The sequence below is a fragment of the Physeter macrocephalus genome, chromosome 2 (genome assembly GCF_002837175.3).
Source record: "Physeter macrocephalus isolate SW-GA chromosome 2, ASM283717v5, whole genome shotgun sequence".
In the NCBI taxonomy this organism is placed as follows: Eukaryota; Metazoa; Chordata; class Mammalia; order Artiodactyla; family Physeteridae; genus Physeter; species Physeter macrocephalus.
The window spans coordinates 112,436,757-112,455,744 of record NC_041215.1 but is presented as its reverse complement, the minus strand read 5'-3'; the positions used below and the strand labels follow the sequence as shown (position 1 = coordinate 112,455,744).

The 18,988-nt window shown below is 40.2% G+C and overlaps 1 protein-coding gene across 3 annotated transcripts in view; it reads right to left on the bottom strand.

Moving 5' to 3' along the window:
* UNC80 (unc-80 homolog, NALCN channel complex subunit) overlaps positions 1-18,988 on the bottom strand; it is a 248,069-nt gene that overhangs the window by 179,633 nt on the left and 49,448 nt on the right. The window contains exons 14-20 of one of the 3 annotated variants that reach the window (XM_024124665.1): positions 15,891-16,037; positions 11,561-11,708; positions 9,091-9,239; positions 6,777-6,943; positions 5,919-6,017; positions 2,006-2,220; positions 408-514 (exon numbers count right to left, since the gene is read on the bottom strand). In XM_024124665.1, coding sequence (XP_023980433.1) covers positions 408-514; positions 2,006-2,220; positions 5,919-6,017; positions 6,777-6,943; positions 9,091-9,239; positions 11,561-11,708; positions 15,891-16,037 — 1,032 coding nt within the window. The remainder of the gene's footprint in view (positions 1-407; positions 515-2,005; positions 2,221-5,918; positions 6,018-6,776; positions 6,944-9,090; positions 9,240-11,560; positions 11,709-15,890; positions 16,038-18,988) is intronic. The other 2 variants (XM_055079011.1, XM_024124666.1) reach the window with 2 other exon arrangements.

The following is an 18,988-nucleotide window of genomic DNA, read 5'->3' as shown; positions in this document are numbered from 1 at the left end:
CCGCTGAGCCTGCGCGTCCGGAGGGAGAGGCCACAGCAGTGAGAGGCCCGCGTACCGCAAAAAAAAAAAAAAGAAATCACTATACAATCATGAGTCCTTGGATAGGCGCTTGAGATGTTAGGATTTCATACATATATTAAAAGTAGCTGGGAATTAATACCTATATACCTCTCTATATCTGCATTACAATTTTATTTATAGTTTTTGTCACTTTTTTCCTTTCTATGATTGCCTCATACTAAGACATCTTAGTTTCCATAGTTCACTTAAGTTTCCAAAACTTACCTTGAAGAGAATTTCTTCAGCTCCTCCTTATTTGGCCCCTCCAGGTGTTTAGCAGTTCTCAGCCCTGACATATTTCTATCAGCGACTCCAACATTCTCTTACGTAAGTAATGTCCTGTTTACCTTGGAGCTTTGCCTGATGAAAGAGAGGCGGTCCACAGAGCTGATGTCCAGGAGGTCCTCCACACCATCTGCCAGGCCTGAGAGGGAGGATCGTTTCAGCCAGTTTCCTAGTTAATAATTAAAAAAATATTAGACCATTATAGCATTTTCTCCCAAATGGATTAAACAGAAAAGTTGGCATGTGCCCAACAAGCAATGAAAGTTACATGACTTGATGTAAATAAAAGTGAAAACAAATTGTCTTTGAAATGTACATGCTTTGAACTTTGAAACATTTAAAAACATTTAAAAACATTCAGTGTTGGACTATAAAATTACATGACTAAATCAGAACAAAAAGAACCCGGGCCTCTTGCATGATTAAAACCCTAATCCATACAGTTCTCTTTGACAACTTTCACATCTTCCATTAAGTCCTGTTGATTTTACCTCCTAAGTATCTTTCAAATATGTCTACTTCTCTCCATCTACACGGTCACCACCCAGTCTAAGCTACCATTACTTATACCTGGAGCACAAGGGTAGCTTTCTATCTGGTCCCCCATATCCACTCATGCTCCCTCCAATGTGTTTTCCATACAGTGATCTTTTAGAAAAAAAGTTTACCTGCTCATGTTATCCCTCCGTTCAACATCCCACCTCGGCTCTGTAGGGCTGTAGGATGAAGAGCCAACCTGACCTGCAAGGCCCACACGCTCTGGTCCCTATGGCTTCGCCATAGTCATGCAGCCACTCTTGTCTCAGTTCTTCCATGTCCCTCCCTCCTAATACCTTTGCACATTGTACTGCTACCACCTGGAGTGCTCTCCTTCCTCCTTCTCCCAAGTACCCTGCAGATCTTAAGGTCTCTTCCTTCAGGAAGGCTTCCCTGATTCCTGCCTCTCCTCCCCCTCATTTAGGTTAGGTCTCATCCTCGCATGCTTTTAGGGCACTACATATACTGCCCTCATAAAATTGATAGTTTGGCGACTTCCCTGGTGGCACACTGGTTAAGAATCGCCTGCCAATGCAGGGGACACAGGTTCGATCCCTGGCCTGGGAAGATCCCACATGCCGCAGAGCAACTAAGCCCATGCACCGCAACTTCTAAGCCTGTGCTCTAGGGCCCAGTGCCACAACTACTGAGCCCGCATGCTGCAACTACTGAAGCCCATGCGCCTAGAGCCCGTGCTCCACAGCAGGAGAAGCCGCCGCAGTGAGAAGCCTGAGCACTGAAACGAAGACCCAATGCAACCAAAAAAAAAAAAAATTTCATAGTTTGCAACTCTACTTAGTTGTATGATTATCTGCTTTAGTGATTGTCACCCCTAACAGATTGTAAATTCAGCAAAGTCAGGCATTGTGAAATTCTGCTCACCATTTAATCCCTGAATCCTAGCACAGTGTTTGCACACCATAGAAGCTCATAGGAAAGGTTTGAGAAATATCTGCTGAAAAAAATGAATGAATGAATGAGTAAATGAAGGAGTCAGCCTAGGCTTTGTGGCTTGAAAGCTTTCCCTTTCTCTACCTTCCCATGAGTTGCTCTGTTTTGATTGTGAGTTGGTTTGAGGACATGGCAGGGAATAAGAGAATCCATAAAATAAATAGAGACATACTTTTACCTATGGGGAGTTTAAGCTTCTTTCGGAGGGAAATTCTACGTGACCGTGAGCGGGTGCGCCGGTCAGAGGTGGTCCCCGAGTGAGCAGTGGTGCATTCTGAAGTGTCCTGCTCAGACTGGCTGCTGGTGTCACTCGCCGCACTCTGGGATTTGAACATCTTGCGCCAGAAATCTTTCCGCCCCATGTTGCCCCCTTGCATTTGTTCATCGCTGAAAGCAAGCAGAGGAGAGGGTTAAACGTCTGAACACATGTGAAATTCTCTTAAACTTCTTTCAACCTCCTGCCGATGACACTGTGGCAAATCATGCAGGATGATCTTTGATGGGCTGGGATTTAGGAAGAGGCAGAGTGGGAGTGGAAGGAGGGAGATCAAGCTTGACTCTCTGAGCTCTTTTTGAAAATAGCCATGTCTCAGCTGTCAAGTTGAGGAAATCATTTTTTTCAGCCATAATATAAGACTAAATATTATTGCAGGTAATCATCTGCGAGTGTGAGTCATGAAAGCTGAAGCACTTACAGTGTCAGTAAATATTTAACTTTTTTAAGTTCCCTGGGGGATGTGCAGTACCGTATCTTATTCCCCACCCCTACCCCAGGACAGTATAATTCTTGCCCCTAAATAAACTCACAAAAATACTTGAACGAATGAATAAATAAAATGCAATCACCACACCCAGGGGATGCATCATCTCACAATTTTTCACTAAGTAATTTTCATCGTGCCTGATTATTTAGCTTTCTTAAGTAAAAGAAACTTAAGGTTTGAAAGTAAAAAAAAAAAAAAAAAAAAAAAAAAAAAAAAAAAAAATAGCCTGACTCAATAAGACAAATGGGAACATCTCCAAAGGGATTTTTGACTAGGACATTCCACAAGAGGAAAAAGACAAGTGGCCAATGGTATGCAGAGTTTACTCTCACTAGGAATTAAGAAAAAAAAAAAAAAAAAGGCCAGTTGAAATGAGATCCCTATTTTCACTCATTAAATAGGCAAAGATTAAGGTGGGGTGGGCTGGGAGGGGAAGAAAGCAATGATACTATCATACTGCCATGATGAGAGAATGATTCAACTTTTCTAGAGGGTAATTCTGGAAGATGTTATCCAAGCCTATGTCTACACCCATGACAAAGAACTTCAATTTCCAGGAAGTCATCCCAAGGAAATGATGGGACAATACACTAAGATGTAGATACAAGAAGGTCAAATGCTCACTGAGGTTTTTGGGTCAATGTTAAAAAATTGGAAATAATCTAAATGTTTACCTCTAGGGAAACAGCTGAATAAATTATGCGACTTCCATATGATGGCATCCTCTGTAGTCATTAAAATCCTATTTTCAGAAGACTAGTGATATGGGGTATGTTGATGATATATCGCAAAGTTAAAAGGCACTGATAAAATGGATTAAGCAGGATATCACCAGGTTAATAAAAAAAAGTGCACGTGTATGTGTCTTTGTGCAAGCTTGTGTGTACACATGCTCAAATATGTACCCAACATAATACACCAAAAGTTTACTGTGGTTATCTCTAATTGAAGGTATTTAAACATTTTTTTCTCTATGCTTTTCCGTGTTTTCCACATTTGGCAACTTGAAGAACACATATTATTATACTTTAGTAATTTGGAAAGAAAAGGTTATAGAGAACACTCTAGTAATATGTGATGAAATTTTTTTGTGGGGGGTTTGGGTAATGATCTGTTTATAAGCTTTGGGGTTAAATCTGGGATCTACCTAAAATTTGACAGTACTGTGTAAAGCAGTCATTTTCTGGGGATAGTTACATGGGGATGCAGATTTTTTCTCTCAAAATCTCATTAGAGTACTAAATACCTTTAATTATTATTTTAATTCAGGACATTCTGTTTATCTACTATGGTGTGAATTTAAATCAGTGTTTTAGAATTTGACTTCCTTGTTATTTTTATCAAATGATCACAGTGTTTGAAGCATTTCTTACCTTTGGGGAATGTGCAACACAGTGATGAGTATATGACTGCGTGGCCTGAGTGGGGAAATATCCAGGGAGACTATAATTGATCAGCTTTACAATAAAATGCCGCATCAGCATTGTCCAATGGGTGTGTATCAATCATGAGTTTCAGAGAAATGGGCATATAAAACTGCTTTTAATATTACTCAGTTAATGTGATTTTTATTTAAAAGGGAAAAAGGAGAAGCAAAGGGCATGAGGGGGGTGGGGGGAAGAGAAAGTTCTCTGTCTTCTGGCAGAGGAGGAGCCATAATCACCCACCCACCTTTCTCCAGTGCTAAACAGAGGACATGTGGCGTGCTCATCTCTTGGGCCCACTTGGACCAGGGAAAAGTCCCATGTTTGACATTCTATGACGTCCCTCCAAGTGGAAATTTTTATGTAGAGGCATATTAATATATGTATCTTCATTCAAGGGAAAGAACAGACATGTGCTAAATGCTGAGAAATCAGGGGGTGTTTACAGAACGCTGCAGCTAAAGAATCTTTTGCAATCTAGAAAACTAAATCACCTATCAAGGTAGACAGTTTTATGTTTAAATCTAGTTTACCTATTAAATCATTCTTATTATTCAGATTAGCTCAATAGTTATTAGTGTTATTTTGGGGGAAAAAAGTCCTCTCTCCTTTTTTGGACAGATTCTGTATGTAAGGACTTTTAACTAGTCTGTGGTTGGTTATTCAGCTACAGACAGACCTTTGCCTTTCACATTAATTTTTTTTCCCTTAGAGTTTATGTTTGGACTTTTACTACGTCCTTAAAGACGTCCTGAAAGGAAAAACTAAACCTCAGTTTTGAGAATGGAAATTAAAGAAGACAAAGGCTAAATGGTAATTTGGCAAGTCCATTGTTTCATTGACTGACTGTCATTCATTTATTCTTAAAATTAAGTGCCTACGACGCGCCAAGCCCCGTCTAGGCATTGGGTCTGTAATGGTAAGTAAAAACTCACGTGGTCCCTGCACCCATGGGTTGATTTACCTTCTCCTTACTTTTCTCCACCCATTTTAGGGGCAGTTTCTAAGATTCTGAAGGCCTACAAAAACTGTGCAGGCTTTTTGTTCCTTAAAGGTTTTGTTTGCTTGTTGTGGATTACCAAGTTCCTATTTCATGACTGTGATTTCCTTGACTATAGAGAGGGGATACCATAAAATCTGGAATACCCTGAAGAATTTCTGGAAGGATACTCATTTAATACTAAATCAGGGTGTTGGGAAGTAGAATGGTATACCTAAAATGATCATATTTTAAATATTGATCACACCACTTGTGGGTAAATAGGTCTCAAAAGAAGAATGAATACAAGTGAGCCTTGCATAGAACTAGACTGTATATTTGGTGTCTACAGTAATCCTCACATTTTCTGAGGGCACTATTTTCATGATGCTTTTGATTTTGTTATTATGAAAAGTAGAGATAAACTGATATCAGAGGGCATTGGAAAGGATCTCAGGAGAGAACCAAGGTGACAAGGAGAAGAGTCGATGTTTCAGCTAACACTGGACAGGAGAGTAGATTATCTTACTTATTTTTGGAAAAGCTTCATTGATTACATTGACAGTCGTAAGTGATTTATAAGTGATTTTAAGCAAGAAAGTGGATGCCATCCCCAGCCCACCTGATACACATGCTATTTTTCAAGATTAATCTGCAGGATTGTGCATGAAAGGCAGAAGTGGGGTAGAGACTGGCAATGGGAAAGGCAGTGAGGGAGGCTTCCTGGAAGCACGAGGTTGGTTATTTGTGATTTGGGCCTGTAGCGATTAGTGGCTTTGGGAATGAAAAATAAAGGGCAGAAGCAAGGAGAAGTTCAACAGAAATGAAAAACAAACAAACAGCACCTTGGAAAACAGAATTTCTTCCAGTGGGAAGTGCTCAACTCACTCCATGGGAGACAAAACCAATGCTACTTACTGCTCTGGAGTCTGTGAGGGGCGACCGGACATGAAGCTGCGACATTCCTCAGGTGCAGAGGTCACCTGGCCTTTATCCACAATGCTTCCTGCCTCTGACCTATGCAAATGGTACATTCCACCAATCACAACATAGCAGGACACCACCTCCCAATACTTCATATACTTCATAAAGCAAAACACTTTGTTATAGACAACCTAAATGCCCTGCAAACCCTATACCATCATGAGTCTATGTCGGTATGGAATATATCCTACCATTTGAGTCATGACCTAGCTACCTTATTGCCTAAGGATACCACCATCATTGCAGACAGAGCCATTAACTACTGGCAGGATTTTAAGTTTAGGTATTTTTTTTAATCTTCGTAAGTGGCATTTCTTATATAATAGGCATACAATAAATTCATATTTATTGGAAGAGAAAATAGTCGGGCATTGCTCAGCAATTTGTCTTTTGCCATGTTAAAAATATTACTTGCTGAACAGGATGATATGGTATCAGTAATTGCTTTTCCTTTCTGGATAAGAATGTAAGTTAGCTACAGAAGGGACCAAAACACAGATAACATTTTACCATGTAATTAAGAACTATGAGGTGTGGTTCAAGTGTATGAAAGTTTGGGATCAACTGAGCTCTGATTCATACAAAGGCAGCATTTATTTGATGGTAAACTCATTCCTTTTCTAATCTGTTGCTGGGCCACCACCAGTGATATCACTCGTACAAAAAATTATAGTTCCCCCATCCCTGTACTGGAGTTACACACCATGTAGGAACAACATGGACAGTACAACCGAAGATTATACTCTACAGACATAGGCAAACCCTCATATTCAGAGAGCTCAAGCTTCCAACCTTTTACCACCTCCAGGCTTAGATTCCGGTTCATTTTCCTCCACCTTTTTCCCTGGTGCCAACTTCTCAGCACTATCAAGCAAAGCACTGAGGGCCACTCTCCTGAAGACATTCCCATGGGCCTCTTTGATAAACTGGACCAGCTGACGGATGTCACAATACAGCCCCTGTTTGGAGGCCAGAAGGAAAGTGCGGGGAAAGATAGCTGTGATTGAATAGTATTCACAGAAAGAGGGGTAGAAGGTAATTCCTTGGATTTAGATGAGCATTGGAATCATAAAAGGAAAACATATTACTACAGTGAAACCAACGGTATCCTGTCCCTCCACTGTTCCTATGGTAACATTACCAAGAACCTTGCCCATCATCCTTAGTATGAAAAAAGATGGTTACCATGCTTCATATTCAGAAAGTTGGCTGTATCATTAGAAAGACATCAATTTACACTTTTAACCACTGGATTCCCAAGCTTTTAATTTTCTCTCTTAATTGTGACTTCTGAAGAGATGCCTGCAAAAAAAAGGCAATCAGAATTTTGTCTAGACTAGAGATTTCAGTCTCTGTTCATCTTCTCCAAATTTTCTGCATCATTGTGATAAAATATGCTAAGTCCTCTAGACACTTCCAACAGAGCCTGATATTCAAGGATGATCCATTTTGCTTCACAGATTTAACAAATAATATGTATGTTGTAGCCCATTTGAGCATGAGCTTGACTATGGACTTAAGATGATACAGGGCTATTAAAACCAACATATTAGTGATTCAACTTTCAATGCAGGACTTTTATTTTATTTTTAAGATATTAAGCTTTGCATTCAGCATTTCCTCCACTCTCTTCTCTCTTTAAGAAGGTAGTTACTGTATTCTTTGTCTTAGGAAAAGTTCATGACAAAGCAGAACACAGAAGCCTACAAAACACTTACCTTATAACCCTTTTGGGTTTCAAAACCTACGACCACTGGGACAATTATGCCTATGATGTTTAGAAAGCAGAAGGAAGAACTACCAAGGAAAACATAGAATGTCCTTTGGGTCCTGTGGGCAGCAAGGCGCTATGCTCTCACTCTGCAGTTTGGTGGCTCCTCCGTGGAAGGCAAGGCCCCAGAAAGCAAGGGTTCCAAACTCACCAGAGAGCCCATCCCTAAGCAGCCCAGAGCACTACGTGAATAGGCATGACTGATGATTGAAACCTGCGGAGCCTCACCAGGCGCTGGGTCCTACCTAAGACTTGGGGATCTTTGCACTACTCTGTGAGGTGGGGAGACCCATGAATGACTGAGGTTCAACTTCCAGCCATTCTGGTGGAATGGGGGTCCAAAGCCAAACTTCAGTTGATTTAAAGAAAATTAAGAAATATAGTATTTCTTCTATACACAAGTTTCTAGGTTAAGACTTATAAGAGCTTGCATATACTATAATCAACTTGTCAAATTACTTCTTGCCATGACCAGACTGAACGCATGGATGGTACCAAGTTACTCACAAGCTCCAAGAACCTTGCTAGGATGGCTTCAACAATCAGCAAAATTAAATTCCTTTTCATTGGGGGTTTTGTTCTGTTTATCTCAAGTTAAGTGAATACATAGTTTCAGTGGTTTAGAGGAGCTTGAGACCATTTCTTTGATTTAGGTAGATTAGCAGATAGTGTCCATATGTGTAAATGGGCTGATTTCTGCATAGGAGTCATTGTATCTAACAGATTGGTAAGATAGAGAAATGCTTCTTTATTCCTGGGAGAGACCTGAATTCATCTAGTCATATCAGATGTCTCAGTCTTCATCCACATTTTACTATCCCAAACTACAATCTCCTTAGTAGCAATTAAACACTAACCTTTTATAGCCTGGCTCTCTGTACCTGTGGCTTCAGTGGTTTCATTAACACAGTCTTTTTGAAGAGTAGCTAAAAGATTACAGTGTTCGATAAAAGAAGACAAAACCCATTTCAGCAGCATATTTGCATTAATTTTTAAAGTCAGTGTGGTTTCAAACAAAAGCTTGGTATAACTTTCTTTAATATTTCATGAGCCAACACGCTGGGCTCTAGCACCTTCTCTCTGAAGGGCTCTAAGTACCTAGCAGCTATCTCAGGAACTACCACAGAACCTCTGAGATGGAAGAGACAAGCCACTTTGCAGGTAGGATAACAAGTAACGGAGGAGAAATGTGTTGCTGAGTTTCTACTGTGAGTTACTGGTGACACTGAGAAAATAGACATTTTAACTTTAAAAGTTTTAGACGTCAACTTCTCTTTCTCAAGGCCACGGCACGAGACTGAGAACTCCTTTGGGAAGAAGAGGTGAGCTTCTCACCAGATTCTCAGGGCTGTGCAATTCATGCGTAGTTGAAGCGCAGCGTGTGATGAGGGATTTAAACATGGCGCTGACGATGATGCCTTCCACGTTTTGGGCTGTGGATTTGTTGTCCACCGTGGTGAAGTTATTTCCAAACCCAGCCTTGTCTGGAATGCAAAGGCACCAATTAAAGGCAGTGTTTCCATTCAGCTACATAGTTTAAAGAAGTAATGAAGTACTCCAGGAGTTACTGAAGGGCTACACAAAATACAGAAACAGAGGATTGAGGATACTCCCGGGCTGATCATCTCTATGAGGACTTAAAGATAAACAACTCATAGTCTCCTTCAGAGTCTTTACTATGACATATTCCATCACTTTGAGAAATGTTTTAATTGATAAATCTTAGCAACACAAAGAGGATCAACTGTTGACCCTAAGAAAGTCTTTTAAACCTAAGTAGTTTTTAAATAGGTGATCACATAAAAAAATATATGATTTACTAAATGGTCCCTCAGTGGAGACAGACTTAATTTGATTTGGCTTTTTTGGCGGTGAAGAATGCTGGCTTCTCAGTGGAAATTGTTCAGTCTGTGAGAAGTGGAGTGGGGTTGGGCTCCCAGGTGAGCCGGCAGGGGGAGAAGCGGGGGGACAGGGCCCTGCAGGGGAAGTCATGCCAGCACTGGAAACAGAAAAGACTGAGTCTGGCCAAGAGCTTCATAAGACTTCTAGCAGCTTCTTGCTTCCAGAGACTCCATGGCCACATGAATTGGAAAAATCTACAACCTCCCTTGGATCCACCTCCCTTATAACTCATTCACACATGAAATGCCAGTGAACTGAGGCCATCACCCTATGTGGCATTTTATGCCAGTTTTTCACATTTCCATGGACACATTCTGTGGCCTTGCCATAGTATTCCTCATAGCTTGCGAGCCACCTGTGCACTATAGGGGCAGGATATGTACACCTCCAAGACTGATCAGACAGGGACGTGTGTCTCTGGCTGGCTGATTCACTGTGAGCCACTTTAACTTCTCAAGAATTCCAGGGGGAATTCATCACTTTAAAGTAACAGAATTTATTTCCAACCTCTCACTGTCTGTGTCAATGGGCTGCGGATTATCTTTAGATTTTACATTACAGAAAGAAATGTTTTAGTTGATTCTTATAGCTTCTATCTCAAATAGGTTAAAAAAGAGAAAAAAAAAGTTTGTAATCAAGAATTTCTCTTGCAGTACCTCAACTACAATTCTCACTTCATTGTTTTATAAATGTGTTATGTGCTTGGCTTAAAACAACTTCAGTAACATAGATTATTTCAGGGATTCTATAGGGAACAGTATTTGCCTTTAATGTGAAAACCAAACAATAAAGCCTGGGGTACAAACAGAAAAACTGTTTCTAAATCCATCACAAATAAAAGGGGGAGTGGGATAAATTGGGAGATTGGAACTGACATATACACACTACTATGTATAAAATAGATAACCAATGAGAACCTCCTGTATAGCACAGGGAACTCTACTCAGTGCTCTGTGGTGACCTAACTGGGAAGGAAATCCAAAAAAGAGGGGATATCTGTATACATATAGCTGATTCACTTTGCTGTACAGTGGAAATTAATACAACATTGTAAAGCAACTATACTCCAATCAAAATTTAAAAGAAAAAAAGATTACGAAAGCAGGAAAAAAAATAAATCCATCAAATATAGCTCCATTATAAATTAATCAACCACTATCACACATATACTATATAAACAATAAAAGCCTATACTAAGAAGTTATTTCTTCTCAGGCTCTAATTAAAATGTATATTTTACTCAGTCAGGCTTCATACATCACCTTCATTTCATTATTGCACTTGCATTCAAGTGGTATTGGAGGTGTTCATTTATTATGGATGCCATTTGTGTTCACTGGTTGTGCCCTGTAATATAGGTCTCTATACTGGAGTTTTCCTAAAGCCATGAAGCTACAGTTTATGAGCGTATCTATAGATCCCTTTGCCCTGTGTATACCAAAATTATGTTACTACTATGTTTACTGTAGTTTTTTTTTTTCCTTTCTTATTTTATTTTGTGAAAAAATCACCAAGCACTATGCCTGGCTCATTTCATATTTGTTGAACTAATGAATATATTCCTTTGTTCCTTGATCCTTGCCTCAGCAGTCACACAACAGAAAGTCACATGAGAGAGAGGAGTGCCATGAGTAGAGTGTAAGGATAGAGGGGCTACAGGTGAGGATGCCACGGCTTTACCAAATTCCCATTTGCTGAGCTAAGTTGTCCTCAGAAAGCGACCAAAATGTGTCAGAGATGATGTACAAGCGTCTCGTGTTTATATTTTATCACACACACGATGCACACACAAACAGATATCTTTTCCTCTCCATTCTATCCCTAGAAATTTAGGGTGTCTCTGAAGCGCTACCTGCTTCACCTCCCCGCGAGTTCTCCTAGAAGTCGGTGCAGCTTTACTTACTGTCAGTGATCGGCTCCATACAAAATCCTAGCAAAGCATGCAAGAAGTCCACTACGTTATTGAGAGAGTCCTTGTCCACATAGTCCCTCATGGTTTGTCGGAACTGCATCTTATCTAGCTTGTATAACTTAGTGAGGCACTTCTGGGCCTGCAAGGAAGGAAGAAAAGTGAAGAAGTCACAGGTACCAGCTTAAACTAGGGATACCAGTGGTCTGCGACAGAAGCCCTCAAAAGGCAAACATTTCCATCCATCCCTGCTGGCTGGTGCCCACCAACCCTGCCAGCCCCTCTTGTCTGAGAATGCAGTGGGCAGAGACGGGCTGAGCAGTACTCGGTAGATGACTGAGAAGGGCTGCTCCTCAGAAAAACCCCAAACTAGGGGCTAATGCTGTCCCAGAAAGAGCTCAGTAGTTTTGCCAAGATCAAGATTTTAAGATCTCAATGAAAAAACTTAAAGCGTAAAATTTAGGTAGGTGATAGGATTGGTCATCAAGGTTTAGAAAACCTCAAAGAGTTTGTGCCATGGGAAGGAGCAGGCCACTCCCATGCTCAGCTGTCTTGAATTTAAGTAGATTTAATGGATGGTGTGAGGGGCTGTAGGAAGTGCTTGTCCAGAGTCCTCTTATATGGTCAGGAGGGAAGGATCTTTGAAACATGAAAGAGGCATAAAATAAAGGCAAGTCTAGTTTGTTCATTTTTGTGTCTGTATCTGAATGTGGAAGTTTGGTATTTAAATAGAAGTTGGCCTTCAGGATATGAAAAGCAATTGACCATTCACTAGGCCCTGCTACTCAAAAATATATTTCTTATGATCCAGCAAATAATTTTGCCATCTAGCAAAGAAAAAGGAAGTAATCCCCACCATCAGAACAAATAAAATCACATTCATTGGTTGGAGAAGGCCACAGACAGAATGCGCTAATACTATCTGAGACCCTTAGAGGGCTCCCTAACCCTCTCTTACTATTGAGAGAAAAATCACATTTGTGCAGTGCTTTGCTGTTTAAAATGTGTTTCTTGCTTGTAAGTGCATAACGACATTTGACTTTCACACCTTCTCTGTGATTTGAAGAGTTTCCCTATATTACAGTGGAAGAAACTGAGACTCAAAGAAGTCAAGGACTTTGCCCAAGTTGATACACCAAGTTTCACAGCAGAGCCAAAATTAGAAGCCAGGGTCTTACCTCCTCATAGTGGTTATTTCTCCTATGATATAATAGTCACATGAATAGTTTAGATAGTGATTGTTGGGGAAAATGTATCTAGATAACACCTACTTTGAAAAAAGATTTAAGATGACCAATAATAGAGATTAGTTGATATCTTGTGGAGAACAAGATCATCATAAAAAAGAAAGTCCTTAACAATGGAATGAAATGGGAAAATGATAAGAGAGAACTCTGGGTTGAGGGGAAAAAGTTAAAGATCAAGATGGGAGGGGACTTCCCTGGTGGCACAGTGGTTAAGAATCCTCTTGCCAATGCAGGGGACACGGGTTCAAGCCCTGGTCTGGGAAGATCCCACATACCGTGGAGCAACTAAGCCCGTGCGCCACAACTCCTGAGCCTCGCGAAGCAACTAAGCCCGTGTGCCACAGCTACTGAGCCTGCACTCTAGAGCCCGCGAGACACAACTACTGAGCCCACGTGCCACAACTACTGAAGCCCGTGTGCCTAGAGTCTGTGCTCCGCAAGAAAAGAATCCACCACAAAGAGAAGCCTGTGCACCACAACGAAGAGTAGCCCCTGCTCGCTGCAACTAGAGAAAGCCCGCGGGCAGCAACGAAGACCCAATGCAGACAAAAATAAATAAAATAAATTTAAAAAAAAAAAAAAAAAAGAAAGAAGGGGTGGCTGGGTGAGGACAACCTTAAAGGAGGATAGAGAAATTTGGACAATCAGACAGAAGCAAGGAAGTTAGATCCCTGAGAAAGCAGTCCCTGAGAATTGGGACTTATTGGTGGGCCTTAATGGTGGCCCAGAAGAAAATTACATGACCATTTTGACAAATCAAGGCCCAGAGAAAGATTCTTGGAAAACTCGTGAGGAAAAAGGAAGATTATAAAAGGTTGAAACTTGTAATTAGCAATAGGCATCCTGGTGTGACCTTGTTATAGTCTCTCCATCTGTATCACAAAGTCAGGTGGATTATTTTTTTTTCCATTTTTCCTTTACTCGGTCATAGAAGATTGGGAAATTAGGTGTTAACCAGAAGTTACTGGTTGCTAGCTCTAAAGCAAGCTTCTTTTCTTATAAAATAAATGATTCTTGCTATAAAATGAAGCCTATAAAGTACTTCTTACTTCTCTGTAAAATACACCAAAAAAGGCATTGTTTCAAATCTGCCCTTTAGAGGCTAATAGGACGTCTGAATGAGTTCAATCAGAAGTTCAAGCAAGAATCAGAATATCAAACCATAAGTATTTTGATTCTGAATGAATATTTTAAACTTCTCCAAGAGATATAAAGAGTGAATTCCCTTTCAATAATTTGGGACTACAAGCTAATGATTAGACTATTCCAGGAAACATGCTGGAATTGCTAGGCACTTTGATGAACATCATTGCAGTACTAATCTGTTTATTAAAAAATAAAAGTATAGAGGACCTGATCTGGTAGAGGTAAGAAATATCTTTAATATATTAAAAGTTAAATAACTTCTGACAATCCAATGCCAGAGGAATCTGGAAATATCTAGCTTCTTGAATTAGACATTCCCAGGGAAAATTGCTCAAATTTCTCTCTCGGACAACATGTTTACTAAGCATGGACAAGTAAGTATAATCCCTATAGTGAGTACTGAACTGGGCTACTAGAGAATGGAGGTATTGCCACGTAAATCAACAGAGTTGAGAAGGCAGGTAGAAAACTGGACATCCTGACAGGAAATATTCAGTACTCTTGAGAAAAGAACACATGGTGATTAAGCAGGAACAACAGCCTCTCAAGTGGTTTCTGATCCAACTAGCCCTACCTTCTCCAGTTCTAGAAAGACAGGTTCTGATGTCAGAATGAGTTTATACCTCCAACTACAGCATGACACATCCTTTTATATTTTGATGTTTGATTTCATAGAATTAGTTTTCTGCATGAGGAGTGATGTGGTTTTAGCCTTGAAGGCATTTATTCATACTGTGATAGAATAAAAATCAAAGATCAAAAATTACATACACATGTGCAGATATGGGGGCAATGTCAGCTTTCTCCTGCCTTATTACTCATTATTTTGATTTCTTAAAATTTGGGGCCTCAAAATCTAGATCTTGGTCAAAGTTTTCAAGTTTCAGAATTTAGAAGTTAATTACTATGAATAAAACTCCCACATGCAAATAATTAATATAATACAACACAATAGAATATAAACAAAAGAGAATGATATACAGATGGATAGATAGGTAGATGATAGATTAGCAAAGTAACCCAGCATGCTAAGGCTGTGTGAACATTTCACGACAAAACCTAATACCAAGGAAAAATGGGCTGGCATTAGACTTTGACATGATCCTAAAACTCTGCTAAGATATGCCAAAAGGTTTCCTGGTCTCAAATTTGCATCGACCCCTTATTTTTAAGGGAATATTTTCTTATTATTTCAGTTCAAAAGTATGTATGAGGGCAACTGTTGCAGTTTGGACTTGTTGTGGAGGTGGGTTATGGCTCAAGTCTTAAGTGAAGAGTAGTCATCAGTGGAGGCAAATGAAAATGAGCTGGAATTACATTTCCATGTTCCATTACAGAATTATGCTTTGCAAGCCTGAGCACAGAGTTTCAAGTTTCACACAGTTCAAAGAGATAGATCTCAGATATTTAGTAGTCAAGGTTCATTCTCAAACAAAGCAGCCAGAAAATGACTGGCTACTTTTGTAGTCCTATTTTGTCCCAATAAGGGCCATTTCCCATATCTAAGAACAACAAACCAAGTCCTAAACGTTGATCCCTTTTTCTAATATAACATATGCTTCCATAGTACCCAGGCAGGTGATTAAAAGTTATTTGCCACAGACTATCAGAAGCTTGCTAAATGTATTCATCTTTGCAATGCTCCTTCAAACTCTAATTCACATGTTCCAATTATACACTCTTTTACCAGTTGGGAGTTGGCCTGCCCAGGCAGGAGGCAGAAGTGGTTTTCCCAATTAAACTTTCCTAAGCCTGGGTTTTAGATGTCTTGAGATATCTTGTGGGAATCCTCCCACCTTAAGACAGAATTAATTACCCTTACAAAATACAGTATTCTTCAGGGAACACTGACCCTCATTGTCAAAGGACTCATTCCTAATTTGGAGGGAGGGAAGAGGAAGAGGAAATGGAATCTACTTTAGTTCTCTTACATTCTCCCGGAATACCTGGTGTCTCAGACGATCCCCAGAGAGCCCTCGGTGTCCTTCTCCGCAACCATAGGCACATCCCAGAGACTTCACTATTTTGATGAGCATGGTTAGAGCAAGCCTATGGTTGCTTACAGGCATACTTTCATCCTAGTACCCATGAACGAGAAAGAAAGAAGATTCGGTTCATTTAGTCACTAGGATTCTTTTGGTGTTAAGACTCTATTTTATTATTAAACCAAGTTTATATGTTTTGCAGCAAGCCCCTGCAATATGGGAAATAGAATTGTCAAGGGCTCAACAGGCAAGCTAACTTTTCAAAACTCTAGAACGGACTTAGGAGAAAGAAAATGTTTATGCATTTTGAACACCCTCTAGTGCTACAGGATATGAATGCAGACCTCTTTATTAGAAGACATGCTTTCATATCCTCGTTAGACTATCAGAATAACTGTCTAGAGAGAGAGACAGTGTGGACTATCAGTGATGAAGGCAAGTAGCTTTTTCCAGAAGGTACCCTCATCAGCAGGCTTCTGTTAATATCACCAAGCAAGGATTATTGCTAAATTTCTGGAACTGATCAAAGTCTGAAACTATGAAATCATGTGGCAATTTCTGACATTTTCAAAGGATTTTTCTAATTTTATACCTTCGCTATATTGTAATATTCATTCACAAGCAAAGAGAGAATATATTTAAAAATTTGTAAATATTCAGCATGGTTCTTTGTTTGAGGCTAAATCGGAAGCCCTCCCGAGGTGAATTGTGAGAAGTGTTATCATCCTCTCTCTTGACTCATTTAATCCTTGTTCTTAGTGAAGAACATAGCTTCCAGAAAAATGAACTTCCTTGAATTATTTCCAAAGAAGCACAAGGAAGCTGTTGCTAAGGAATGATGCAGATCCCAGCGTGGGAGTGCCATTACCTTCAGGAAGCTCCAACATTCCTCAGTCCTTCTAGCTACTTTCTGCTGTCAGCACAGCCACTGCGGACCTGAGAGTCCAGCTCTCGTTCCTTAACTGCATATGATGTCAGGTAAATGAACTAATCTCTCTGTGCTTTAGTTTTCTCACCTGTGAATCGAGGATCCTAATAACTTCCCTTCCTACCTCCTCAGCTTACTGTGCCAAACAAATGAAATAATGGATAAGAATTGCTCTGTAAATTGTGAAGGCCTTTTCCATCTTCATATGCTCAGGTTGATACATAAACTTTGGGGCCACCCACGTAGAAAGCATACTCAAATGCAGGGAGGGTGTGAAAGGGATGGGGGTTATCTAGACATCATGTGCTGTTCATTACGTAATGGGGTAGGCTCTCTGCTCCCCTAATGTTATATAATTGGTCCTTTTTTTTTTCTAGCCAAATGCTCATGTAGTGGATGTGGTGCTGGACTCCAGAGATGCCCCCTTCAGAACTGAACATTCATTCTCTGAGCTGCTGGGAGTATTGATGGATGATAGCTCTCAGGTGAGTGCCTCTCCAGGCATTGCCCTTAGCTAGAGAGACCTGCCTTGACCCAGGTTATGCTCTCCTCCTGGAAGCACCCTGCCTCCAATGGCTGGTCAAGAGCATAAAGAGTGTGTGTGGGGAGGTGTGTGGAATAAAGTGGGCTCCCTTACTTCACCTGGGGTTTACTTTGAAGAGCCATCCCATCTCTGGAGCTCCCTGTGTGATGGGCTGAAGTCTCTGTTGCAACTACATTGCAATTCAACTTCTCTCTCTGCCCCATCCTGCTTCTTTTACACCCCACAGATGTTGATCCTGAGCAGACACCCCAGGAAACCTCCTGTGCGCATATCTCCTTGTCTGAGTCTGTTTCTTGCAAACTCTACAGCTCAGATGCTTGTAAATGGAAGATTCAAGCATACATACATACAAACACACGCACACACAGATACATACATTTATTTATTTATACATGCATACATACATACATATATATCAAATTCAGAAATGTTTTAAATTCAAATCTTAGCTCCATAACCTTGGGCAAGCTACTTAACCATTCTGTGCCCTACAAAACAGGAATCATAAAAATATGTATTTCACAGAGTTTGTGAGGCAAAACATGGAAGGCATGTAATAATAGCAAAACCAGTGTTAATTATTATTTCTAGGTGTGGGGCACTGCTATCCATTGGGGGCAACATTGCGCAAATTAGAAAAGGCACTCCTCTGGGTGGATGAATTAGAAAAAGGTGAATCCTCTCAGTAGATGCAGCCCTTGGGTAAACAGCTTGGTGAGCAGAGCTCAGACTGGATTTCAGTCCTGTCTGGACTCCTTAGCCGAGAGCCCCTGTGGAGTACACAGCCTGCATAGCCAAAGGTCACCCTGGGTAAGGGCTGATTTTGAAGATTGACTTACATATATTTAAAAACTATTGATATCATATGTTCCTTTAAAGCAAATTCCTAGCTCCAAAAGCTTTTTGTAAATATCTATTTGTATTTCTTTGGACCTTCAGATGTCCTTGGGATTTTGGCTCCTCTAGTAGAAGACATTCAGAAAGCTATATCCAACTACAGGCAGAAATCAGGACAGATATTAAATAACATTTCAAGCTCTCAGTACCAGTTAGTGGCAAATACAGAAATAGAAATTAGATCTTCCTTTCTGAATTAATCAATTCCCGCATGCTCCTGGCATTACTAGGTTGCAAAATTAGATAAACCTCCTGATTCCACTGAAAATAACAGATGGGATAGAGGCAGAACGGACCCTTGTGACTCCCAAGTACAATGCATCTGACCTACGGTCAGGTATGATTTTATAAATTCTCTGTATTACAAAGAATATTATTTTGTAGAACTAACTACAAAACATTTGTATCTTTGGTGGCTGTTTTGGAGAACACATCATCTGACTTTGTAAAATCCCATCCTGATCAAGTGATAGTTTTGGTTAAAGTAGCATTTATATTATCAAATTTCTAGTATGATATCTAGATTTTAAATAGGCAAGAGACTTGCAGGTCTTTAATAAGAAAGTAGATGAAAACACTACTTGGGGGACTTCCCTGGTAGCACAGCGGATAAGACTCGGTGCTCCCAATGCAAGAGGCTTGGGTTCGATCCCTGGTTGGGGAACTAGATCCCAC